This window comes from Gopherus flavomarginatus, chromosome 12 (genome assembly GCF_025201925.1).
Source record: "Gopherus flavomarginatus isolate rGopFla2 chromosome 12, rGopFla2.mat.asm, whole genome shotgun sequence".
Taxonomy (NCBI): domain Eukaryota; kingdom Metazoa; phylum Chordata; order Testudines; family Testudinidae; genus Gopherus; species Gopherus flavomarginatus.
Window position 1 is genome coordinate 34,304,932 of NC_066628.1, and position 27,887 is coordinate 34,332,818.

A 27,887-nucleotide genomic window follows, 5' to 3' on the forward strand; every position below is an offset into this window, starting at 1 on the left:
CAAGAGGTGCGAGGCAATGGGGAATTGGGCCCTGTATTGTCTTGGGGTCGTGAGACTGCCAGAGTTCCTGGGCCTGATGCTGATCTTGCTCGAACCAATGCAACCCCATTGGAATTGCTGCTGGCTTGCACAGCTATAGAAGGGATTTCAGTCAGGTCCAGGATGCTTTGGGGATGCCACTGTATTCACTGTGTTCCCTATGGGCCTAGCCTGCAGGTCTGGGAGTGATTCTGCCTTGATTACAAACTGCTACAGGATACTGTTCAGCCAGAGATCAGAGGACAGTGGTAAGCATCCCTAACGCTATCCTTGTGCATAACAGGGACATGTCCATGCTGTGGAATGAACCGCTCTTAGACTGTCCTACTTTGACTGATGGACTGTTCCATTTTAAAATTACACTGAGGGACTGTGGGGAAACTGCCTTCATTTCAACCAGATAAGATGTATTTAATTCTGTTTCTTATTCCAGTACTTTATAGCCTGGGCTGGGGGTGCTTCTGCTGCTATTAGAGGGAAAACTCATAGACAGTATATGTAGGATAGAAGCCTTTGATTTTTCCTTCCTAGTCCCATAGCCCAGAACCAGAGCTGCATATGCCTCCATGCTATAAATAGAGGTAGCCCCAGAATGCCATCTAACATGCTAATTCTGTGTCACCCCGCCTGCACTTCAGTTTTTACAATGATCTGGGGAGAGGAATACATTTTCTTGCTGATTGCATTTGCATTTATGACACATTCTCTCTCCTGTCCTGTGAGACTGGAGTCTTTTCACATTGCTTAACTGCTTTCCTATGATCAGTCTTGACAGATTGTCTCTCTGTGGAGAAGTCTAGAGGATAGCACAGTGGACTGGGAATCAGGAGATGTAGGTTCTATTTTTGGCTCTGCCTCTGGTTTTTTGGTGACTTTGGGCAAGTTACTTCACCCCTCTGTGCCTTAGTTTCCCTGTCTATAAAATGGGGGAAAATAATACTTTGTAAAGCACTTCAGAGCTACCAATGAAAACCACTGTATAAAAGCTTGGTATTTTTGTTTTTAAAGCTTCATATGGTGTTGCCTAGTGGTTAAAGCAGCCAACTCGCTGTCAGGATACCTGGGCTCTAATCCTGTCTCTGCTACTGACTTACTGTGTGAACTTGGGCCAGTCACTTTAGCCCCTTCTTGCTAGGTTTCGGCCTTTCTTGCCATAGCCTATCTAAAGAAGTGTTGTTAAAATTATTTTTTAACAAAGAAAATGTGTGTGGCAAAAGTGAAAACAATCTCCAAAATATCCAGTCCAACTTCCTGAAAAAAATCCCCTTTTGGGCCAAAATCAGGTGAAGAAAATCTCAGGGGAATGTTTCCGAAGGTGGTGGCAGAAATAACCCCAAACACAAGAGATTGCAATGCCGTTTGTGTTACATTACCACCTAGAGGCCCTAGGTGAGGTTGGGGCTCCACTGTGCTAGGTACTGTGCAAACACCTGGTAAGAAGCAAAACTAGCCCTGGACAACTTACAGACTAAATTTAAACCTTCTGCCAGGCGGAGCCAGCAGCAGCCAGAGCCGGGTTCAATATCTAGGGGTTATTTTCCATTAATACAGCACAAAACCGGCTCAAGCCCCCACCCAGTAACGTGGGAAAATGATACACCATCCCTGGGCGCCTCTGAGAGGCAATTCTTCCTCACTTGCAAGCACAGAGTCTGAGTGCAGAAAAGAAACTTTTAATAAAAGGAGGGAAGTAACTGGGCATTAATTTGGGAAAACACCGCAAACAGGGTTCATAAACATAAACCATGAGCAAAATACCCACCCTCAAATAAGTTGGGCAGTGTCCTTTTCCCCTCAAGTTCTTAAGTCCAGCAACCCAAAAGTCCCTTTACCGTGCCTGTCCTTCTCTGCACCCCACTCACAGATGCTTTCCTTTGTCAGTGCAGACCCAGAGTTCAGAGGTGCATCTGCAGAGTTCACCTCCCACCCTGGGTGGAAGTAAGGAGGCACCTTATTCACTCCACTGCTTGGGCACTGCCCCGCCGCTTGCTGTGCCTCTCCACCAGCCATCCTGCTGGCCACTCATGGCACCTTTCTGCCAGCCACCCTGCTGGCTGCTCACTCTGCCTCTCCAACTCCACCAGCCACTCATTTGCCAGCCAACTGTCAGTCACCTTCTGCTGCCATCTGTCTCTCTGCCATGACCTCTACACATCAGTCCCTTAGCGATTCGCAACTCTTTGCAGGCTGGGCAGAGACAGTGCCCTGTCTCAAGTGATTTCAGCTCTCAGTGATTGAGCTTTTAAAATAACAAAAGAGGTGCCTAATGAAGCCTATTTAGTTCTTTCTTTGAACAGTGGGGAGGAACAGGTTAACAAGGTCTTTACACTAAGGGTGACCCCCCCCCATTTGAGACAGATTAAGCACAGTCCTGCTTCCTTATATTCCTACAATAATTACAACATTGGTAACCATATTTCACTAACCCGGCATTCAGTACTAAGGTGTTTTGTAACCCAACACCAGCCAAAGTTGATCACTTTAACACTGCTCTATCTGCTGAGCAGGAGCAACTGTATTTACATAAACACACCCAAAGTCTCTCCCCTTCCCAGCTAGCTATCAGGGGAGCATTCATTCAGACCCTGCTTACATCAATAGACAAGGAAACAGAGAGGTGCCCAAGGTCGCACCGAAGGTCAGTGGCAGAAATGGGACTAGAACCCAGGTCTACTGAGTTCCACGCCAAAGTCTTGTCCGCTAGACTCCTGCCTTGTGCTGGCTGATAATGAAAGTTGTTTACAAACTGAACTGCTGGGATTTCTATCAGACCCCCCGCTGATACAGATACAGCTGTTGAAGGGACAGGCTTTCTTCCATCTGCTTTCACACATGCACAATAGAGCAGTGTTTGCCAGTAGGGGGGGAACATCGGTCTCGATTTTTTCCTTTTGAAATCTGGACTTTTTACTGTCCCCCTTGCACAGGGTAATTCTGCCATGGGGGCTCTCCCTCTCCCTCTTCCGGGGACGAGGAACAAGGTGCGTCATCTTGGAACTGGCCCAGGGGTTCAGCCACGTGGCTTCGCAGTCATAGAGGCTTTTTTATATTACGAAAGGAAAGTGGAGAAATGCACCCACATGGATCTGAGCATGAGGTGCTTTTTCCAAGTGGAGTTGCCAGCCAGAAACCCCTGTCCCAGGACAGTTAGCATGAGGTTTGCTGCCTTCCTCACCTCCCTCTTTTTTTCTTTTTTTAAAATAAGACACAAGCTGTTCCAGCTGAGAGGCTGGAGCAATAATACTTAACCCAATGTTTCAAGGCTCTGGGATGTAGGGGCACCCTGGTTATCTGACTGGTTGCTGCAGGGTGGGAGGAAAAGACACTTACTAGTGAGAGCAGCAAAGAGTCCTGTGGCACCTTATAGACTAACAGATGTATTGGAGCATGAGCTTTTGTGGGTGAATACCCACTTCGTCGGATGCATGTGATGAAGTGGGTATTCACCCACGAAAGCTCATGCTCCAATACGTCTGTTAGTCTATAAGGTGCCACAGGACTCTTTGCTACTCTTATAGATCCAGACTAACACGGCTACCCCTCTGATACTAGTGAGCTATCTCTAAATGAAGATGCATTGATCAAAAAGTGGGGAGTTCCAAACCTACTTGCATCCTGAAGGTTGCAAGTGGGCTGGGAACCTTAGTGGAAATTCCTGTTCAAAATGCCCTAGTGGCCAATGAGGGTTTGGAAAGAGTAGTGCATCTACTTGGCTACAAGTAACTGGGACTACTGGATCCTAGAGACATTGGTCCTCTAGTCTTCTTCTTAGCATGTGCACAACATGCCTCAGGTGGCTCATGACCAGGATTCATCATCGAATCTGGACCACTGGTTGGATCGTTAGCTCCCCGTCTTGGGCCGAGTACTGATGAGGAGTGTGAAGTGAACGTTGATCCATGCCCCTCAGTCTCCAGCAGAAACCAAGAGAGACTGAAGGATTCTGTTTGGAATATCTTGGAATTTCTAGTATGGGGAATTGTAGACCATGGGAGCCAGATCAACTGATCCACTGGATCCATGATGTAATTGCCACTGCTTGTAGCATCAAAGCACTGTGGAGTTAGTTAGGGAGGAGCAGCCTTGATTCCTGGATATGGCCAATTGGTTTGTTTTAAATCAGAGTTGGTTAATAAGGCAAATTTAATGCCCACAGCACAAGCGGAAGATGAATGGTTGTGGCTATCCTCACATGGGCAATTTGTGGCACAAGGGAGGTAAGTGACTTGCCAAGGAGTAGGTGGCAGAACTGGAGACAGAACCCAAGAATCCCTGCTAGCAGTCCTTTGCTCTAACCAGTAGACAGCACTGCCTTGCTGACAGTGCAGCATAACTCAGCTATATGGAGGAGTACTCTCCTTCTGGAGCCGGGTATGTGGAATGGAATAAAGGAGAGATTTTTGTCACCTTCTAAAGAAAAATATGTTCCAGGATGGGGTAAACTTCCTCTGCAACTATCTCCCTACCACTGTTTGGATAGCAGCTGGGTGGTTCACACACACTGCTATGGAAAGACTAACTCATTAAAAAAGGCCTCTCAAACCAAGCCAAATTCAAGTGTGTCTCTTCTGGTTGACCATCAGTCCAGAACACAGGGATGTGTCTTATATTTCAGCCAGTTTAGCTACACTAATACAGATGCTATGTGATAACTTAGATCTATCTGGTCCTTCTGCATTGACTTTGCTGGTGGAAGGATCCTCTCTGACAGGCACGGAACTAGCAGTGGGTACCACTCACTAGGGTCCCGGCCCAGAATGTCTCCACAGATGTGTCAGGAGCATGCTGCAGTCAGGGAGTGTGGTCTGCAGTGCTGCACACAGACCACTGCAGCCCCCTGTGCTGATCTAACTTGCACCAGAGGCTGAGCTGGCTCTGGGCAGTTCCAGGATATGGAAGGCACATTTCATCCCTTCTTAGTCCTTGTAGCATGCATGCACACACTGGGTGCATGCACCAGTGCAGACATTTATTTGGGTCTAATATTGTTGTGTTTGCATGTCTTAGCAACACTAACCTCGCTGCAAGATTCAGGAGTGGGTATGTCTATGTTTTCCTGTTGGAGAAAACATTGCCACGCATGAATATCTATAGTAAAAAAGTTATAGGGTGAAAGGGGTGTGTGGGTGTGTGTCCCCTACTCAATTACTTCAGGACTTTCTTCTCCAGTTTCATGACCACTAAACATGCTTGCAGTTTCTGATACTGCAAGATAATAGTAACAACCACTATTAGCCATTGTGTACTTCAGGGGCAACTGGAGGTTACTAGTGAGCTATTTCTCCATTCAAAATACCCATTCTTGAGTTTTCATAGGGAATGTTTCTGTACAAAGCAGACACCAGCAGAAGAAGGGTGGCTTGGCAGATCAGGAATCACAGTGTGGACACCGAACCAGGCTCACATTAGTTAGCCACGTGCCTTATCACTGATTTTTCTTGTTCTAGGAATCTCCAGGACCTCCAGTGGGAGACTTCGGCGACTCGGTGACCCAACAAGTCCAAGTAAGTGGCATTAACGCACCTGTTTCCCTGAGTCGTTCTCCTCTAATAGAAAGGTCGCCTCTCCCATGCTTGCCTCCTGGGGCTATCAGAGAGAATCTCTCCCACCTTCCATCAAACAACAAGCACTGCTAGAAGGGAAAGCTGGCTGCTAACAAACGCAGAGAAATGCTTCCGTACCCTATGTATTCTACACTATAGAATTAGAGATGAATTACCTGTTGAATGATGGATCCGCACATCAAGTCAAGGGTCCGACACCAGTGAGCAGAAAGTGAGAGTGCCCTGAGGTTGAATTAATGGCTCTCTCTCACTCTCCTAAGCCATTATTTTTTATTGCACGTGGAGATTTACGGATTATGTGTGCTTGTGCTTAAAATGACATTCTTAATTGCAGCTTAACATGATTTAAGCGGTTTCTACCATTCAGGAGGAAGCCGGTGGGAGGGTTTCTCTCTTTAAACAGGTGTCTCCCAGACTCATTACTGCACAGCTCTCTTGTCCCCCTTCGGAGGCTTTCAGCATTTGAGCCACACTTGCTCCGCAGCCCCATCTGTATCGTATGTGCTGAGCTTTAGAGTTCTGCTGATATGAACTGTGTGAACTCAGCCCAAACTGGTGAAAGAATTATGGGGCAATAGGGAAAATGCTTGAGGGCAGTACCGACTTTAGGCATAGGAGATACGAGCAGTTATAGAGTCATAGATTTCTGAGGCCAAAAAGAACCATTGGCTCTAGTCTGACCTGGGACTGCCCAGAGCCAGCTTGAACCCTGGTGTAGCTTACACCCAGCCTGAGGGCTGCCTAGCTTGCAGCGGTTCCTGGAGGGCTGAGCTTAGCAAGAAGGCCACATCTGAAATAGCACCGTGTTAGCGCAGGAGTCCCAAACGTCCCTGTCATCCAGGTCTCAGCAGGAGGTCAGTGGAATCTGGCTGGAAGAGCAGAAGGGAATCGCCTAGTATGGGGGATGTTGCAGAAGTCCCCAGTAGGAAGTTGCTCACTGCATCCAGTGCAAAGGATTCTGGGGCAAGGCTGAGCCTATTTGATCCTGGCAGAACGGAGGGCAGAAGCCCACTAGAACGAAAGGCCCAGTTGGGTCCCAGAGCCCAGAAAACTGATTACAGGGGACCAAAAAGAAAACCAGAATGGGAGTGAAGGTCAGAGGTACAAAGGAAGGGTTCGGCTGGAGCAGGGTTGGAAGGGCAGAGGTGCTGTGTTTAGGCCAATAATACACTAGGGCCAATCTTGCTAAGGGATCCTAGTGACTAAAGTGGTGGTTGAAATCTAAATGCACCCTGGCTACAGGTCCTCCCAATACACTGACCTTTGACAAGTACCCCCAGCTCCTCCTCTTCCGATGGCTCCCTTTCTAATGGCTGGCAGGGTTGTGGCTTGTGGAATAGGGTGACCAGCTGTCCCGATTTTACAGGGACAGTCCCAATACTCGGAGTTTCTTCTTACATAGGCGCCTATTACCCCCCAACTCCTGTTCTGATTTTTCACATTTGCTATCTGGTCACGCTATCATGGAACCTTTGTGCAGTTGCTTCCATACCTAGAAGCCCCGGCTCCAAAAGATGTCACTTCCTCCTGCAGTGACATGGCTGAAGCTTGTCTCATGAGAACTCCCATTAGTGTCTATAGGAGTTCCATGCACGGGGGACTCACAGGATTATGGGTAACACTCTATTCCGTGTTCCCATCCAGGATTTTATGCTTGCAGATATATGCTCCTGCAAATGCTGTTGGTGCCTTATTAAAGACTGGCTGGAAACTTGTCCCTAAAGCTTTCTTTTCTATCTATTGCGGTAGTGTTATTACAGCTAGAAGGAAAGCAGATTAGAAACTGTGCCACTGTTTGTCAAACACTGTCCCTTTTCCAGCAAGATCCCTGCTGGCAGCTCCTCAGTTATGACTATTTAATGCCCAGGTGTCCCAGCCAAGTTCAGGGTTTCATGGTTTTAGGCACTGTACAAATCCAGGGTAACAGACTTTGTCTGTTCCATGGGAGTAGACAAGACAGATGATGGGAGGGATGGGAAACAGGCTCAGAGAGGGGCAGTGCCTTGCCCAAGTTCACCCAGCAGGGCAGTGGCAGAGGCAGATTTGGAATCGAGGTCTGCTCAGTGCCAGTCCGCTGCCCCATGTGCTGGCCCGCATGTTTGCAAGCTGGGAAATGGCTTCTCACTCCAACTGCTGCTGTGCTGGGGACCGTGGGCACAGCTTCTCCTGAACAACCCCACCCCCACCTCCATTGCCGTGGGAGTATGAGGAGTGGGGCTGCAGAACAAGGGTCAAGGTTTAGTTTTAGCTCAGTGTGGCACCAGGGGGCTTAGGAACCCAGCCATGCCCAAGCTGCTTGCGCATAAAACGCTAGTGTTACAGCACTTCACACTATCCACTCAGCATCCATAACAGGTATCTTAGTTCTACCGTTTCGCCTGCCTGCTGCACCGCTTACTGCTAATGGAAGCAGAGCGATGGATGGAGCTACCCAGATGGCTAGGGGAAGATGGCGGTGGGAACCCAAATCCAGTCTGTTTCTTGAATGTAATGTTGCTTTACATCAGGGTCATGATGCAGTGCACTTGCAGGAAGCTGTGCTGTCTTCACCGATGAAGAATCCGGTTTTGTACCTGGCTCCTCTGCACAGAGTCACAGCGAGCAGTAGCCATCTTGGATCAGTCACTTGGGGGGAAGGGAGAACCTTTGTGGGTTTCATTCCCTTAATGTGAGCAGAATCCTTCACACCCACACGCCCATATGAGTGTGAGCTCTGATCTCCTGCAGCAGGGTGGCTTCCTCTTGCACTGTCATTACTCAGTTTAAAAGAGCTGCAGCGACATGAGCTGAAGCCAGCTGGCCAAGGTGGGTGGAGTTGGATGGTCACCTTTCCCTAATGGCTAAAGTGAAATTCCTCCATTTAAAACACCCGTGTGATCTTCCAGATGGCGGGCCTGTGAAAGCATTGCTGGGGACATGAGTGCTGGAATACAGTGCTCTTGACTGGGCTGTGTAATCCAGGGAGTGTTTTGCCAATCGATCTGGCATGGAACTTGCTTCTAGACCTTTCCTTAGCAGCTGCGTTCCCAGTTTGGAAGCTTTTTCTGGAGGAGATACTGAGGAACAGAGAGAGAGAGCTGGCAGCTGCTAGCCTCCATAAATCCATTTCCACAAGTATTTGCTGGCGACATTTATAGTCACAGGGCTGCTCTTCGAGCTTGAATGCTCATTTTCAAAGAGACTCTGGCTTAGTTGGTTTTTTAAGCAGTACCAGGCGCATGCAGCCACAGCTCATAGTGCTGTGACTCTCCTTGGGAACCTTCTCTCTGCCTGGCAGTCGGGCTCAACAGCCAGTCTGTGGACACCCATTTCCAGCTCTAACAGACCATTGCTTATACTTTGTCACCCAGGCTGCTTGAAAAACAGATGATTTTTGGCCTTGTGAAATATGAAGCCAGTGGGGTCAGCCTGGAATGTTTGTTTGGTTTGGCAACTCCTTTATTAGTCTCTCGGCATCTGAACATGGGTTTTCCCGCACCAGGACTGGTCCTCCACCAGAGGCTGAGATGAAATCATACTCCCAAGGCTCCTTTTATAGCCCTTCAACTCCCTTTTGATTGCCACAGCTGTTCTCTTTCCTCTCTGCTGGGATGGGGGCAGCTATGACCTGCCCCATCCTAGGAACCAGCAATGAGATGGTAGCACTTAGGACAGCACAATTGCTGCTACTGTGCCCTTGCACAGGGGTTGGGCACAAAAGTGTGAGGAGGCTCCCTGTACTTTCTTCATTCCCTTGAATGCATCACTGCAAGGATGGGCACAATCAGGATGTGTATATAGAGAAATCACCTACTGCAAGAAGCCACAATACAAATCTTTGTTCTGTTTGCTCTGGGGAAGACCATAGGGCAGTAGAAATAACATATTGAAATACCATTTTTAAGGGACAGATCTGCTAAAAAAGCCCTATTTTTCAATGCACTGAAAGTTAAAAATACAATAGAAGAAAATGGACCTGATAGGAGTGTAAGCCTAGGGAAAATATATTTTCAAACCTCTGGTGCTGCCAGATCTTGGTGAAGGAACATCATTTGGGTGCATCGGAGTTATTAGTGTAACAAGCTTGTCAGAATTTTATTTTCTCACTCCATTTGTAACACTCTTTGGCTAATGGCCATGGACTATGTGCTATAAAAGCAGGACTGGGATATCTGATGTCCATCTGTGTAGACTGTATTTTTATAGTCTGTCTCCTCACCTGGATGTTAATCCCAGATGGCCTATGCAAAGTGATGGTTTTAAAATAAGCCCCGACTCCTTTTAAAGAGCACAGCACATGCTGAACTCAATGAGAAAGTGACTGAAATGGGATGGGTCTGTGTGGGGACACATGGGAGCACAGGGATGTGAGGAGTTTCCCACTGACTTCCAATGCAACTTCAATGTTCCCATCCTCCTTGCCCCCTGGGGAATTTTTCATAGGCTGACATGGTACTTCTGAAAACATTCCCTCCCCCTCACTAGACATGCTGTCCCTTTGGGGTCTGTTCCAAAGCCCCCTGAAGTCAATGTGAGTCTTTCCATTAGATCTCAGTCTATCCTGCTTGGCAGGCCCCACTGCTGGAATCTCCATTAAAGGATTCTAGTTTCTTTTGTCCTTGCTGGCCTCAGTTCAGCTCTCTGGCTGAGACAGATATCTAGTTCCCAGAGGAGAGGTTTTCAGCAGAACATTACAAGCTACTTGCTTCTGCTGCCAGGCCTATGAGAAATAACCCAGCCTATGATGATGTGGTGGGGGGAGGCAGCTGGGAGGAAGCGGATATACCTTTATGTAATGCAAAGCACAGGGAAAATAGCAGGTGTATGGAACAATTCCGTCTAGCTGATAGACTTCTTCTCTCCTCTGTCTCTGCCTGATACTTGTCTTTTTAGTCTGTAAGGTATTCTGGGCAGGGATCCACTTCCTGCAGAGCACCAAGCACAATGGGGCTCTGAGCCTGATTGGGGCCTCTGGCTACTACCATGATAGAATAAATATTGGCACCCCTGTTTTTGGTGGCCTCAGTATGGGTGGGGCCCAGGATTGACTGGGTCATGGAGATGGAACTAACCTTTTAGCCAGGCACCAGTCTTGCAAAGCCCAATCTTGCACCTACTGATGTCAAGCACATATTGTTATTGTCTTCAGAAGGGCAAGATCTGGGCTGCTATGAGTGAAGCACTGAACACCTTGCAGAACTGGGCCCCCGGAAGCAGATTCCTGCAAGGCAGAGTTGCCACACTAAAGGTAATGCCTGCCTTGCAATGACCCACCCAACACTTCTTTGCTGAAGGAAGAGAGGGCTTTGGTCTTCAACAAGAAGCTTCTAACAGAACTAGCTTTTGTTATTTTATTTGGTGTGATCTTATCATCTCTGGAGCCTGCTGGCCCCTGTGTTATCATCCCTGTGTTCTGTCCATGCTGCCCTGTATCCCAAGGAGCTGAGAGAGGTGCCCCCTACCGCTGCTCGGAATTCTGGGAGGCTCCAGCTGCCTCTGGGCTTTTCCCATTGCAAACATTCTTCTCCTTTCGTTACTGCTTTTGGTGTGATGGTAACTTTCTTTCATATTTATTCTGCCTCATCAGGAGATGTATGGACAGCTGCTAGCATCTCTTACCCCCCCATACCCCTCCTTCTCTCTGGAATGCTGAAGAATTTATCTAATTTTTAATTATTATTTTAGGAATGCTCATCACTTTTCAATCAACAGATCCCCTGGAGAACTCCCACTCTCTCCTTTGACACCTTGCTACATCTCTTCTTGGGCAGTCTTATGTTCACAGTCTCTCTCTCCCTTATTGTTTGCGTTCTTGGCCACTTGTACCTCTTCCCAGTCCTCATTCCCTGCATGTGGTGTCTGAGATCTCAGATCTTCTTATGTCAGGTTCTTGCTGCTCTTTCTGGTGCATATGGGAGGCAAAAGTTATCCTAACAATGATTTCCTGGAGCAATGACTTAACTACAGAAAATATGCTGGACGTTTAATTAGATGCATAAGTGCTTTGCTGGATCATGGCCTTGGTTCAAATTTGGTCCTTGGCAGATACTGGGTCAAGTGACCATTCAAAGGCTACAGCTGAGTGTTCAGGTTATGGTTCTCCCCAAAGGATACACTGAAGGATGCTTCAGAATGAATGTGCACCTGCTGATACTGTGGTATTGTACCATGATGTCACAATGTTTGCCTCTTCCTGCCCTGAGGATGAGTCTATGGGTGATGATGTTGCATTCTCATAATGTTTTGGTATCTTGATAATAAGACATTGGATTATGACAATGTCACAAGGCTGCAAAGCCCTGAAGATCCCTCTTAAAAACTCTGATTCTCCTGCAAGATAGGGGTTCATGCACTAAGCCTTCTCCTTGGGAAAACTGGCTTCAAATTCTTGGCCACCAGTGAAATGGTCTGTAGTCAGGTCTTAGTTTTTAGTGCACTTTAATTCATTTCATATGCAAACACAATGATGCTGTCTTGATTTCTGGTGTGGTATGTCCTCATCCAGCTATATCCAAAGACAGAAGCGGGACTCAGTAGAAGTCCAAGGGTAACCGGAGTGCAGAGACACTAAATTGAAAGACACAGAATTAGTCTGGTTTCTTCAGACTCTAATTATATATTTTCCCCTTTTTCTGGTGTGAGCCCTTCTTAATTTTAATAAACTTTTTCATGCTGAGAATCTTAACGAGCAGTTCAGTGCTTTGGTTTACGCTGCAGTAAATATTTACAGCTCCATATAACTGCAGCTCGATTTCCCCTCATTTCAGGACCAAACTTCCTTTCTCCCCTCTGTTGCCGTGCATCTTAGAACACTTATAACTTGGACAATTGTGATGTTTCCCCTATAATTGCTGCTCAGTCAGGGATGGTGTGGGGCTCTTCACCACCCCAAGGTGCCTTTACAGAGCCATTGCACCCTGCGGGCCAGATTTTCAAGGGCTCAGCCCCCAGCAGCCATAAGCAATGGGGGGCTGCTGGGGGCTGAGCCCTTGTAGATCTGGCCCTGAGCCAACTTGAAAATCTGTAACCCCATCCCCAGCTTCTCTCCTCCCTGTACCAGTGCCATTTTGCCATTGCCAGTCATCTAAAAGCAGGCCAGCACCTCCAGTTCCTGGACACTCCCTAGACACAAGGGAGGTCCAATGATTAGGGTGCTACCAGGGGACTTAGCAGAGACCGGGGTTCAATTTCCACACTTCCTGTGTGACTTTGAGCAAGTGACTTGTCTGTTCCCCATCTGTACTCTGTGGATAATAGCGCTGCCCTGCCTCACAGGGGAGTTGTGAGGATAAATACATAGACATGTTTGTTTGAGACACTCAGAGACCTTGGTAATGGGGGCCATATGCGGACCCTGGATAGAGGTGCCATTGTAGCTGTTGTATGGGGATTGACTAAGGTCTGATCACTGAAGCTATAGAGCTGGACCCAGCAAAGCCTATTCAGAGGTGGAACAGAGACAAATAAGGAATTGTTATTAGCCCTCTTCGCCACACCCACCTAGATGGCCCTCCCGCACTCTGCATGCATGGTCACTTGCTCCGATTCCCCACCCCTCAAACTCCAGATTCAGCATCATTTTGGGAATTTGCGCAGCTCAGGAAGGATGATTAACAAGACTGACTGCTGAGTTTCAGTGCTCAGTAACCACGGTCAGCAGCACTGCACAGCAAGAAATGGCTGCTCCACAAGAGATGGAGGGGCCCCAGCTGAGAGTCCCTTAGACGCACAAATGTCTGGGTTTGGCAATGTCACCCGACAATTAAACAAAGGAATACAGTCCATCAGGGTGAGTAATGTGGGAGGTTTGGGGTCTGTATTAAACATGCAATTGGAAACAGGCGGCTCCTTTCTAGGATGAGTGGCGGCTGGGCGGGAGGAGAGAGAAGAGCAGAAGCCCTAAATCAGAAATTCCATGGCAAACTCTAGCTCCCAACCTAATGTGCCATTGAAATGTGTTTCCTGCGGGGGCGGGGCTTCCCCCACTGAACCTTCTTCAGCTTCAGCCCTGATGAATGCTAGTGAGTGAAAATATTTGCTGACACTTGCCAGCCAAGCAGGAGTGTATATTACCTGGCAGGTCTGTGAGTAGCCCCAAAGCACCTGAGTGGAGAGAATCTGCATCTTGGGATGCCAGTTGCTCTGTACTTCGGTTTCCTTCCAGGCTACTCTCTGGCTTTTGTCCAGAGGAAAGAACATCTCTGGTGGGGTGCTGGTGCAGCACGCGGATTGGGGTGCAGATAAAGTGGTATACTTTTGGGGTGCAGGCAAGCCCTAATGAGGAGAAGGCCTTTAAGTCTGATGCAGGGAAACTATTTCTTTACTAGATCTGTTTCTGGATCAGATGATTTGTTTGTGAGAACTCCCACAGGGGTAAGAGAGGAAGAAGTGCCTCATGTTTCCCTGCATTTGTTCTCTGTCTTGTGCATGGCTAGTTAATTTGCAGCCAGCCGGACCAATAGAGAGGCATTACACCAGAGCCATCTGCAATCCAGGGGAGGCACAGTGAGTCTATCCGCGAGAGGCAGAGTGCTAGCAACATCCCTAGTTTTGCACCATCAGCACTTGGCTGAAGACCGACCGCAGTTTAGCTTGAGGCTGCTTGGAAGCACAGTGCATAATTTAGAGAAGCACAAAGCTCAGGCCCAGCTATCTGGGTTGCATTATAAAGGACACTCGCCAACAGCATGAAAACCTTCATCCGAGAGGTTTATCTTTTACTCTCCAAATAATCCTACTGGACACAAGGCAAGAAGTACCATGCCCCAGTCCTGTTACCCTTCGTTCCCCTCTTAGCCTCGGTGGGTTAAGGGACAAAGGGACCAAAAGAGCGATCAGAGGTGAGGAAGTGTGGGATGGCATCTCATGAGTAAGGGCCTCCAGAGAACTTAATTCAAGACCTCATGAGACTGATGCTGGTGACGAAATGAAAGGCTGATGTTCTCTACCGAAGTCTGAGCAGACGCTATAAAATCCCCTTCACCACGAAGTGTGGCATTGACATAGCTGTGGGAAGGACCCAGGAGCGGAGGCACTGGAGAGTTTAAGGCAGGTCAGGCCTGAGTGCTGTCGTGGGGGTTCATGGCTCCTGTCCACAGCTAGTGCCATAAAGTCACTGCCCTAGGCAGCGAAATCCATCCCTAAGCTCAAAAACATTTTTTAAAATATTCAAGTTCCAGGGGAATCCTTAGTGAATGAAATCGTAGAACAACTCAATCCTTTCTCCGCCATTAAGATTTTTCATGTTTCTGTAGGTCAGAAGAGGAGAGATTTTTCATCGGCCTTCACTGAACTAGGTGCCAATTGACAGTATTTCCTAGGCATGGCGACTCCTTATCAGAGCTACTGCTCTTATCTCACGGCTTTAAAGAGCAAGAGGACTGGAGTTATAGATGGAGGGAGAAAATGTTTTACCTGCAAATGTAAAACTTTAACCATGATTCCCTACCAGCAAAATGTCGATTTTATTGGTATAGCTTATACCAGTTCCCCTAAGCAAGACAACAATACCAGCAGAAGGACGTTGTCACTGTACACTTGGGCTTTTGCTAGAATGGCCAGGTCAACACAACAAATGTCCAGAACCTTGTCTCTAGAACGTGGTTCACCAGCTTCATCAAGGTGTCTCACTGGGTGACGTTCTTTCCAGTGGACTTGCTGTGCAGCCTCGCCATCCTCAGGCCTGGGCTGCGTTGGGAGCTTTGCTGCCATAGCTAGGGCAGTTGGGGAAGGGATTTTTATTTCTTTATTTTAGTGTTTTGCTGACCTGGCCATCCTAGCAAACACCCAAGTGTAGCTACTGTTATATGGCAAGATCCTTCTGCTGTTATAGTTGTCTAGCTTAGGGGAACTGGTATAAGTTTTATACTGATAAAAGGACATTTTGCTGGTATAAGCTGTCTACCCTAGCAAAGTTTGCCAGCAAACTCTTTGAGAGCAGAGCAGGCCTCACTTCCCGTTGCTCCAGGAAGTGCAAGAACATAAGAATGGCCATACTGGGTCAGATCAAAGGTCCATCCAGCCCAGTATCCTGTCTGCCAACAGTGGCCAATGTCAGGTGCCCCAGAGGAAATGAACCTAACAGATAATGATCAAGTGATCTCTCTCCTGCCATCCATCTCCACCCTGTGACAAACAGAGGCTAAGGACACCATTCCTTACCCATCCTGTGTGACTGCTCCTACTGGAGGTCGAGACACGGTGGAAGAGTAACAATGTCTGACATATCTGTAACGCCTTCCACTCAGGGTCTCAAAGTGCACTACAGGTATAGGAGCAAATTCATCCTTGGTGTAACTCCTTTGAAGCCAATGGCATTACACTAGGCAACGAATACACTATCCTAGATTCTGTGATACTGTGGTTTGAACCAGTATAGCTGAATGCTTAGAAGGGTAGTTTTCAGCATACCACTGCCACTGCAGTGGAGAGTCATTCAGCTTGATATAGTACCCTACGTTTTTGCATCTTTCAAGGGTCTGCTAAAAAGAACTGGAAATCTCATGGCAGTGTCACTGTGAGAGATCTCACAGGAAAGGATCTATTGTACAGAGGGGGATGCTGAGGCCAAAACATTTTACAGGGTCTGTGAATCTGGTATGCCTTGATGTTAAATGGAACCATGTCTGGCCTGCTAGTCAGAGGGGCTGAGTGAATGGAGCTGTGGGTGTTTACACCTTAGCTGATTCCAGTCGGGCAACCAAAAATGGAGGTAACCCAAAACGAGTGCACACTTTTGAAAAATGAGGCTTAAGTGAATTCCCCAAGGCCATGCGAGTTCATGGCAGAGCAGGGACTAGTGTCCAGGGCTCCTGATGCTCAGGGTCCTGCCTCCCCCATAGGACCATCGTCACTCTCTTTATGCCTAGAAGCAGTGAAAGGGTTAACTTCAGAGAGAGGTTGGAATTAGGTGACAGGTGAGACAATGCAGTTAACAAAACCCGACCTAAACATTTGTCCAGAGCTTTAGACGACCCCAACTTTTAACTTTCATTTAGTCATTTTCACAGGCCACTGCCAACATCAGGTGATCAAGGCTATAACTGTAGCATTTCCAGTCTCACCAGAAGCAGGGATGATCCGAATGTCTCCTGAGAGACTTTGCTGCCATGAGATTTCCAGGTCTTTTTAGCAGACCCAAGAGACCTGAAGGATGCAAAAACTGAGGGTGCTTTATCGAGTTGAATGACTCTCCATTGGAGTGGCAGTGGCATGCTGAAAACTGCCCTTCTAAGCATTCGGCTATAATGGTTCAAACCACAGTAGCTTAGATTTAGGGGTACTACAGTGTTTAGGGCTGAGACTGTGATACTGATGAAAGCTCATGCTTTGACGCCTGGCCTCTGATCTTCACTTTGACACAGCAGCAAAGGAGTTAACAGCTGGTTGTTGAAGCCTGGTTGCCTTGAACATGTTCCTATATTAGGTCATTTGAATTTCCTGGGGCAGTCTCTATTCCCTTTTGTTTTATGCACCAGGCAGGCTACCCCAGCTGTGTGCAGCCCTGTGCCAAAGAGTGCCCACATGTGCATGCGTCACTCCCTCCTCTTAGTCGCTAGTGCCAGGCTGGCATTTGAAATGTGTCCTCTTTGTGTTCCTAACTGGGCGGAGGAGGATGCGGGGACAGAAAGCAAAGGCTGAAGCTGAATCGATTGGATGCAGCTGTGCACCAAGTCATGGCACCACTCACTCACTTTTGGCCCCACTATGACAGATGAGCTGCGGGGCCAAACCTGTGTGGTTGGGTCGGGGGAGGCCAGTGCTGCTGCTCCTCACCGCTGCCATTGGGAGAGTCCAATGCTGCTGACTTTGCCCCCAACAATGATATGCACCATGGATAATGTACATGCGACTGTAGGCACCACAAACATATGTGATGGTTTGCAGGCAGTAAGGGAGGTTCTGATGTCCAGGATTGTGAGGTTTATAGTGATTTATGTGTTCATGGCTAAGAGTTTCAGAAGTGACTGTGATTTGGGGTGCCTCGTGTTATACTCACAGCATTCACACAGAGAAGGTAGGTAAAGACATAAAGGATTCCTGCTTGATGGTTGCAATGTAACATTACTTTATTTTTTAGAATTCAGATAATACACAAGAACACAAAAACAGGCTGCTCCCAAAGGCAGCAAGGCACAACTCACACCATGTTGCTTTGAGCTGGCTCTTTCCAGATTAACTTTTGCTGCCACTGCTCATGTGCTTTGCTACAGAGTCCTGTAAGTAGGACCAGGAACTTCCCCCAACTCCGCCCCGTTGTCTTAAAGTGATAACTTGCAATTCCAACACAGTCCTCAATACACCACACGTCAGGTTTTGCGCGCCCAACCCGAGACCTCTTGAAGGGGTCTGACTTCTTGTGGAAGGCAAGTGCTCAGCACTCTCTTTACAGTATCTCTGGTTGGGACCCCAATATCGTGAGTCATTTTGATTTGTTAGGTATATGGTGTGGTCCAGGTGGGCTGGTGGTATAAAATATTGAGAAATATTTGAGGCTTATTGATTTATGGGATATTCTGGGTTTGGCATGATAGGGTCACAGAGTTTAGGACCAGGAGGGGCCACCAGACCATCTAGTTTGACCACCTCTATGTCACAAGCCACCAACATCCCCCAGCACTTGCACACTCAGCCCAACAACTGAAATGAGACCAAAATGTTACAGCCCATGGGAGACTAACCCTCCTCAGGCAGAGAACAGGAGGGAGTGAGCTGCACCACTGTCAGAGGCCCCGGCAATGATCAAGTAAGATATACTCAGATAACCCTGGCAAGTGACCTGCACCCTCACGCTGCCGAGGAAGATAAAAAAAACTCCGAAGGTCACTGCCATTTGGGGGGAAATTCCTTCCTGGCCCCAACCATGGCAATCAGTTACACCCAGAGCATGTGAACAACAACCATCCAGCACTTGAGAGAGAGAGAGAGAATACTCAGCACCACCTCAGAGCCTTGACCCACCCTATCCAGTGTCCCATCTCCAGCTGTGGCCATCCCTCATCCTTCAGAGAAAGGAGATTTTAGAAACACCAACAGAACACATTGGAGGAGGGGAGATGGGAATCCCTTCCTGACCTCTGCTGTGGCCAACTGATACCCTGAAGCATGAGCTTTCAGGAACGTGTGATATAAACTGGAAGTGTGTTGCTGTCCCTTGTCCCCTACCATCACAAGCATTCAATTCACCATCTGTGGAACGGGAATAGTGGTATTTCCTCTCACGCACTCTTTGGCTGTCTTAGCTGTTTAGATTGTGCTTTCTTTGGGGCAGGATCTCTATTGCTGTGTGTTGGTACAGTGCTTAGCACAACAGGGCCCTGATCTGGGTTGGGGCCTCGAGGCATTACTGAAATACTGTTGCCGTTGGACAGGTAGTCAATCAGGTTCTTTATAGTCTCAGTACCAGCCAGCCTCTGAAGTAAACTCCTTAAGCTGTAGGCCTTTCAAGTGAATATGGCAAGCTGCTGCAGCAGGGACAGGCCGGGAGTTGGGAGCAGAGAAGGCGGGAAGTCAGAATGGAATTTATCTTTGTCTGGTTTACTTTGCTAGTCTCATTCCATTGCAAAGGCAAAACAAAACAATCCCCCTTTAACTGAACACAGTGCACCCAGAGAGAGAGACGCCATTCATTATCAACCCTCCCAGCGCCAACATGTATCCAGTGAGGAACACAACAACCTTGATGGGGGTCAGCGTTGGTGGAAGGCACTTAGCCTGCCTGAAAGCACTGCAAACTGCTTCACACGCACAGGAGCTAAGCAGAGAATGAGGCTGCAGGCAGCTTCTCCGGTGTCTGGGGGAGAAGAGGTGAAATATTTCCAGCCAGGGTGTTGACAGGTATTGTTGAGATTATTCCACTGTTGTGCGTGTGCGGGGGGCGGGGGGAGGAGGCAGGGAATACAACATGATCCCACCTCTTCTATGTAGCACAGGAATGCATTCAGCAGCGCAGAGTGGGATCAGGTGCAAGGAAGGAGTTGTCTGGCTTCAATCAGAGAGAAGCATGGCTAGCATGCCATTGTTTAAGTGAGCTCGGTGCTAGTTCCTAGGTAGCTATGTTTAGTCAGGAATCCCCCTCGCTGCACATGTTTGTCTTTCTCCTGTGATTGCTTTCTCCCACTTCTTTTCACCTCCACAATGGCAGTTTGCAAACTTTTCTCAAGGGCTGGTTGTTGTGAGACCTGCTGATGGGTTCTCTGCGCTCTCTCTTCCCTCCTTGGCAGTCCTGTGTCTTGATGTCAGCCGGGGATAAGTGGCAGTTTCCAGGACTCTGACTTGCTTGGAGAAATCTTGCTGGCTTCACACCACAGGCATGCTGTGAGCCTCCAAGGCAGGAACATCTGGCTACCGTCTAGTGTTTATCAAAACCCCTAATTGTATCTTAGGCACAGAGCATCCATTTACCCACCTCTAAATTTGTCCTCTAAGCAGGACTGCAGAAGAGATGGGAACGCGGCCACTCTCTTTGTGTCCTTGTCGTTCCAGTTGGATGACTTTGCTGTTTACTCTGCAATGGAAGCAGAGGATCAGCTACCGTGGACAGTTGATGCTGAGCTGTGAGGCACTAAAGGATGTGGATGGAATTCTGGGAACCATGAAAATCATTCCTGTGGGTGCCTGGGCAGATCAGGTAGCAAAATACATCTCTGACTCATGGGACTTGGATCAGCTCCTGCTGGCCTGAATTTTTCCAGTTGAATTCCTTGTGCCTAAAAGCAGGCCTGATGATCTGCGAATTGCCTGGGCCTTCAAGATTCTGCCACTCTTAGCAAGCCCCGTAGTGTTGCCAACCCAGCCTGGCTTTTGCAGCATAGTTCCTATTTTAACAGGTGGGTCTCTTCTGCTAGCAGGACCTGAAAGACCACTGACGAGACCCAGAGGCTCCCTTGGGCCAGGGCAATGGCATCCTGCTATGTTACCCCATGGCAAAGTTTCTTTGTGGTGTTGCCCAGCAACCCGATGATGGCCGTTGTAATCACGCAGTAGCATGAAGCAGCGAAATCCATCCTGCAGGGGCAAACTGCTGGAAGTGGCCGTGCTGGCTAAAAGATAGGAGGGATGGCACCCAGGAACGCCCCTCTCAGGACAGTGCCCTATGCATTGTGATGTGTGGGAAGGGAAATCCCTCCCCCAGAAAGCTGTTATTCTAAGAAGTGAGAAACCAAGATCTCCACCAGGCCAGATTCTCAGCTGCTGTAAGTCAGGGTAGCTCTGTTGATCTCAGTGAAGCTGCTTGGATTTACCCAAGCTGAGGATCTGACCCGCAGTGGCATCTGACTGCGTTGCATTCAGAAAACACCTATCATAGGTGTCTGGCTATCCAAGCTGTTATTGTAGGGCGAAAGATATGCGGCAAGCCCTGCTCCCTGATAATTACACCTGGGACAATCATAGGTTCCACCTGGGCATGGCTGCCTTGCTGGGTTACAGAGGGAGGATAGTCGCCAAGGAAGCCAAGGCCCTGGCTTATTAAGAAGGGGCTTTAATAATAGAGCTGGGTCCTTGAATTGTATTCCTGGGAACTGGGAGCCATGCAGTGTGCGGCCTGGGTGCAATCAGCTGTTTTCCTTACATAAGAGGTAGGGTGATGCCCATTGCATAGGTTAGGTTAGTAGCTCTCATGTGGCCTTCGTTCTCCATCCTAGGTCAGAGCCGTTGCAGTGACCTGACCTGGAGATGATGAGAGCACAGATCACAGTAGCTAGATCCTCATCCAGCAGAGGACCAGGTGCAATCAAACGCAGGACCGTGCCTTGTCCCATCAGTCACTCAGTGTGTGTGGGAGGGAAGAGTGTCCCAGCCCTTTAGACACTTGAGCAAGGTGCTGGGTTGGATGGATAGAGGAGATGGGGTGGTACTGAGAAGACAGGGCTGGGTGTGAGGAGGGGAAGCTGAGCAGAAATGAATTAGGAGAGTTCACACCGCTCAGGAATTGAAACCAGCTCCCACGAGGTCCTGAGTCTAGTTGTTCCGCCTCCCCTTTCATTCTGCGATGCCAGCAGCTATTAATACATCCGCGCATTAATTCTGAAGTGTGAGCAGAAAGGCTGGAGAGGATATGCTGGGGATTTCCTGCCCTTCCAAGGGAATCAGCCAGGGTGGAACAGAGTTCTAGCCAGCAGCTCCTTTTAAAGAGACACATGCTGCTAGCAGCAGGAAGTGAAATCGAGTCCAGTTGGTGTGAGCATTAAATAAATGTTCCATACGGGTCTGGGGACATGAAGCGAATGCTGCTAATATTTAACAAGAGACTGCCACTAAAATGTCCCCCCCAGAGCTGATGATAGGCCTGTGATCAGGGGTGCCTGTTGTCTCAGGGCTAGGTAGGTTAAGAGCTGAGGAAATGTACACATTTGTTTTCCTATTTCAAACAAATATGCTTTCTCCTGAAAATAACAAGGGAGGAAAGTAGCAGCACTTGTCAAACAAAGGTTTATAAAGAGCCATGTGCTGGGGATGTTTGTCCTCCCAGGGCTATTGACAGAGCAGCGCAGCGTTCAGCCTGTATAACTGGAAGGGGCGAGGGGCAGGGTGAATCTCAAAACCTAGCAGGGGCAGCTGGGGTTCTCCTCCTCCCTCCGTGTATACCTATATTTTAAATACATGGCACCTGGTGCAATCTGGTCTTCAGAGGCATTTTTAGGAGCCCCAGGGATAAGTCATCTCTGGCAGGGATGATACAGCAGCATCCCTCCGAGGGGATGATTGTCCAGAATCCACCTTTCAAAGGAGTGGTAGAATTCCTTTAGGTGCCTCCCCAACCTGCACGTCACCAAGGACGTGCCAAATTATTCATGCGAGAAAGGGGTTCTTGGAACAAATGCTCAGTGGATGCTGATCTAACATGATGACTCTGTGGGCCAAATTCAGCCCAGGTATAAGGGAGTTGCACCTGATCACGCCACGCCTGAATCTGCATTGCTACAGCCAGACATGTTCCATTGCACATAGTGTGAGTCAAACACATTCATCCACAACCACTCTGCCTCCTGCCCTCACCCTCCTTTCATTGCTTCCCAGGCCACTAATCAGAGAGTTTAAGGCCAGAAGGAGCCACTGGCTCATCTAGTCTGACCCACTGAACATCACAGGCCACCAACACCTCCCAGCACCTGCATGCTAAATGAGACCAAAGCAACAGAGCCCCCCAGAGCCTAGACTATTTGTGCCCCCACAATGGCAGGGAAATGATTAAGTGAAATATACCCAGAAATTCCCAGCAAGTGACCCACACCCATGTACTGCAGAAGAGAGTAAAAAACCCCTAAGGTCACTGCTAGTCTGAGCTGAGCTGAGCATTCCCACATAGGCGTGATCAGTTAGACCCTGAGCATGTGAGCAAGAACCAGCCAGCCAAGTACTTGAGAGAGAAAATGTTCAGTGCCACCTCAGAGCCCTGGCCCTCCCATCCCATGTCCCATTTCCACCCATGGCCATCTCTGATGCTTCAGAGGAAGGAGATAAAAAACAAACAAAACAAAAGGTGGGGGAAATCCCTTCCTGACCCCTGCAAGGTGACCAGTTGAAGCCCTGAAGCATGAGATATTAGGAACATAAGACATAAACTGGAAGGGGGACACCCAGGGCTGCCAAGCCTTGCCCTCTACCATCACAAGCAACCCCATCAGACAGTCCCACTCATAAATGTGTCCATTTCTCTCTTAAAACTAATTACATTGTTTGGCCCCACAACTCCTACTGAAAGGTTGTTCCAGCACCTCACTGCTGTTATAGTTAGAAACCTTCTAATTTCTAGCCTGAATTTGTCCATAGTCAGTTTATGCCCGTTTGTTCTTGTGCCAACATTATCCTTTATAAGCTCTTCACTCTCTCTGGTGATTACCCCCTGAAGTATTCACAGAGAGCAATCACATCCCCTTTCAGCCAAGCCAAGCTCTTCCAGTCTCCTCTCATAAAATGGACCGTCTATTCCCCTGATCATCCTAGGAGCTCTTCTCTGCACCCATTCCAGTTGGAATTCGTCTTTCTTGAACATGGATGACCAGAACTGTACACAGTATTCCAAACAAGATTTTACCCGTGCCTTGTACAATGACATTAATTCTTCTCTCTCTCTACTGCAAATGCCTCGCCCACCACATCCTAGGATTGCATTTGCCTTTTTTCTCAGCCTCCTCATCATCCTGTGATCGTCCAACACACCCAGGTGTCTCTCCTCCCCTGTCACTTCCAACCGATGAGCCCCCAGCTTATAGCAGGAATTCTTATTAGCCCCTAAGTGCATGGGCTTGTGCTTCACACTGTTGAATTTCCTCCCGTTTCTGGTGCTCCAGACTGCAAGGCACTGTGGATGTCTGAGAAGTAAAGTAACTAGCTGAATCCATGGCAGCCCAACCTAGGGCCCTGCAGTCTGTGCATTCGCATGCAATACTCCCCTCGCCAGCAGCCTGACCGCTGGGGCAGGAGCAGGAGCAATATAACCCAGTTAGTGTTTTATAGGAAGAAGATGGAGGGAGGGAGAGCGGCAGCTCCGTGTGCCAGGGACTTTGTGTCATTTGCTGGTGTGGCACCTAGTGCAGTGGGGCCCTGCTGGCTGATTGGGGGCTGTAGGTGTGGCTACAACAGGAATAATGAAGTGTCAGGAGGGATGGACTCTTGAGAGCTTCACTGGGGAAGAAGGGGATTGAAGCAAAAAATCCCAACCAGGTGCTTCTTGCGCTGACTCTAAAATCCATGCGACTCCAGTACAGCCCATAATAATATGGGTGTACAGACTCCCCTCCCCACAAAATGATGTAGATGCCCAAATCCCATTAATTTTAATGGATATCCAAGCCACCTAGACAGCTTTGAAAAGCTCAGACTGTAGCCCTTGGACTCATCCCATATGAGCACCAGTTGTGCTAGAAAATAATTCTCTCCTTAACTGAAAGAAAGGAGGAACTCAGACCCTCTGTGTCAGGCACCCAGGTGTCGTGATGCACATGCTAGGAAACCTACAGAACCAGACAGGGGGACCTGCTAATAGAATTTCTTCATGACTCATCCCAAGGTCCCTGTGGTGGCCACCAAGTTGGTAGTTAAAAAAACTATATGTACTGGATCATCTCAATGTCCTGGCTAACAGCCCTCTGTCTCGGTGCAATGGGATTCAGCATTCAAAGCTGTGTGTGAGCTTTTGCTGACCACATAATGGCTGCTTTATTTGTCCACAGAGTCGCTGCACTGCCAGCGCCCAGCTGGTTGCCTTGCAGTGAGCTCCAGGGTCTCTTGACTCGGGTGTGGAAGACACGCTATATATAAACCCCAAACTCTAGCCTCTAATTGGATTCTGTTTGTTTTCCTGCTTGCCGTTTCCTCCCCAACGCCTCATTGGAGAGAGATGCTTTGTGTCTGCAGGCCGTCGTAATTAGAAAACATGCTGGTGAGGGAGAGGCTAAGGCATGGAAGCCACTCGCTGTCCCCCAACCCCGCCTGGCTCAGCAAGCTCAAAGGAGGCTGGAAGATCAAGGTTCCTATTTGTTTAAGCTTCCCAGCCCCAAATGGAACTGGAGGCTATTTTCAAAATGGTCAACTTGACCTAAAGGCTGCTCCTAATTTTCCCTCTCACATAGCTCTATTATTGGCCCTGTGTAATGCCACCAACTGGGCCTTGTGACTCCACCTGTATTTTTTAACAAGGGTTTTTAATGTTTAGAAAAAGTCCAGGCACAAGAAAACCATCAGATACACCTCTAGGAGAGTGGCCAAGTCATAACGTCCTAGGCCTCTCCTGCACTTTGTCAATGTCTCTCAGGGGGCAGACACAGCACCAGGATTAGGGCCTTCATAAAAGGCCAACACAATGCGACAGTCGCCGTTTTGTTCCGGGATACTTCTCTATGTCCTCCTGACATTGAAAAGTCCCAAATGTCAATTTTGTTCTCAAAAATAAGGGCCAGTTTTCATGGATTCAAAATGAGATGCAGAAGCCGTTTATTTTGAGACCCACATTTCATGGTCAGTACTATGCACAGCCCTAATCAGAGTGGCTCCATTTGATGTCAGATCCATGTGACCTGTTCAATGCCCCTCTTTCCCCAGCGCTTTCCATCAGGACGACTGATTTTAAAATCCCTGTATATCCCTAAAATAACAGCATCAGTAAGAAGCCCCATCACCAGATCATGTTGTACTAACCTCTTCCTTAGAAATTATTGAAACAAAGAGCAGCTACTGTATTAGCCCCCACTCCTGCTTCAGCAAACTGTTTACACACATGCTTATCTTAAGGTCATGGATGAGTACAACAGTTATTCAGCAAAGCATTTACTTAAACATAAGCACATTCTTAAATGCAGTGGGGTCTTAGTGGCATTCTTTCAGGTGCTTCAGTATTATGCAAAGGAGCAAAAACAAACAAACAAATCAAAAATCTACATTTTCACCAACAAGTGCTGTTAGCAATTGCTATGTATTTTGTTTTACTTTATTTAGATTTATACAATTCCTACATCATAAAGCACCGATTGAGGACTCTAGGCCCCTTTGCCATCTGTTTAAAATACAAATATGAATGCAAATAAAAGCAAACTCCATAAACTCTCCCAAACCAAGAAGGAAAAAAAAGCTAGAGCACTCAAATTCCAGCCCTTGGCACAGCAGCCTCTGCCCAACAGCCCTGAGTCACTAGATCCATGCTATTTCCAATCCTAGGGGAGGGGAGGAAGAAAATCCTGCACATAGAACACCTGGTTAGTAGCTACTGGTTGCCTCCCACCTTCAGGTCTGTACCCACTGCAGCTGGCAGGCACTGAGAGACATCTCAGGTTGGCAGGTCCAGAGCCACCCAGATCTTGATGGGTTAAAACCTCTATGCTGCAACATTTGTGCTGCTTTGCATCTCTCCTTCCTTCCCATTCATCTATTTCCTCTCTCGATATTTCCCCTTAACTCTTTCCTTTCCTCTGTAGCCTTCAGTTGGCTTCCTGCATGAAGAGACTGTCAATGAAGGCTCCCTGTGGGAGGCAATGGATTGGATTCTGTGCTTCATGTAGCTATGTGACGCTTATGGCTTTTTACCCTTTTACATTTCGGACAGGAAATAAAGAGTTACTCGTTGTGGATGGAGAAGCATCACCTATTCTCCTCTAGACATTGAGAGGCAACATACCCTTAGTGAATAGAGCACTGGACAGGGATTCTGGAAGTTGAGTTCTGTTCCTGGCTCTGTCACTGACCTGCTGAGTGACTGTCACTGATCTGTGCCTCAGTTTCCCATTCTGTAAAATGGAGATAATATTGACCTCCTTTGAGATGTACTGGTCCAAAAGTGCTGTAGAAAAGCTAGAGATTATTCTTATATGAGCTGCAAGAATATCCAGAATTCTCATATTAAAAGAATATGAGAAAGAATCCCTACTTCTTCAGGGCATAAGCCAACTTCTAACTATTGGGGTCAGAAAGAAACTCTCCATGGGAACAGGTTATCTCATAACTGCTCCTGCAGGGTTTCTTGCATCTTTCTCTGAAGCAGCTGGCACTGGCCATGGGGGCCAATGGTCTGATCCCCTGCAGCAATTCCTTTGTTCCCCTCTTTGGCTTTGGCAGCAACCAGATTCCATCCTCACACATGTTAGAAAATGTGTAGCTTTGGGGGATTTTTCAGTACTGCTGCCATAAACCAATGGATAGTAGATCCAACCCAGAAAAAACAAGATACTTTTCTTGACAGCTCCCTTAATCCAATGATTCTTTCATGAGAAGCTTATTCATCCAGATCGATAACGGCTTAGGGACTATCTTTTTTGTTCTGTGTTTGTACAGGGCCTAGCACAATGAGGTCCTGGGCCATGATCAGGGCTCCTAAGTGCCACTGCAATACAAATAATCATGAGCTAATCCTCTTTCATAGTCCACATTACTAAGGGTGTGTGTCTGATACTATTGCAATATACATAATTTTCCATATAGATTGTATGCATTTTGGGGCAGGGACTGTCTTTATTATAGGTGCATGTACAGTGCCTTGCCCAATCGGACCCTGATCAGGGCATCTGTGCTACTGTAGTAGAAATAATAATCCATATAAGAAGATTCCAGGATTGTACCTCGTTGTGTCTCCCACGATGGCTAGAATGTCTGTTGAGTCCGTGTGAAGCAATGGAAACAGTAAGGAACCTGGCCGAGAGCTCTTTTTGCTTGGAATCTCACCACGTTGAAGCAGCACTGGGAGTCATGGCCTGTTACCATCCCGTTTGGAAGTTCTCAGCCATGTTTGGCTTTTTGGCGCACTAGGCTTTACAAACGACACCCGTGCGACAGGTGAATAACAATAACGGCTTTCCACTCCTTGCCACCTAGTAG

At 47.9% G+C, this 27,887-nt stretch overlaps 1 protein-coding gene across 2 annotated transcripts in view; it reads left to right on the forward strand.

Moving 5' to 3' along the window:
- The window catches only part of SEPTIN9 (septin 9), a 271,829-nt gene that overhangs the window by 36,511 nt on the left and 207,431 nt on the right, over window positions 1–27,887 (forward strand). For both annotated transcript variants that reach the window (XM_050919338.1, XM_050919337.1), the window contains exon 2: window positions 5,487–5,543. In XM_050919338.1, coding sequence (XP_050775295.1) covers window positions 5,487–5,543 — 57 coding nt within the window. The remainder of the gene's footprint in view (window positions 1–5,486; window positions 5,544–27,887) is intronic.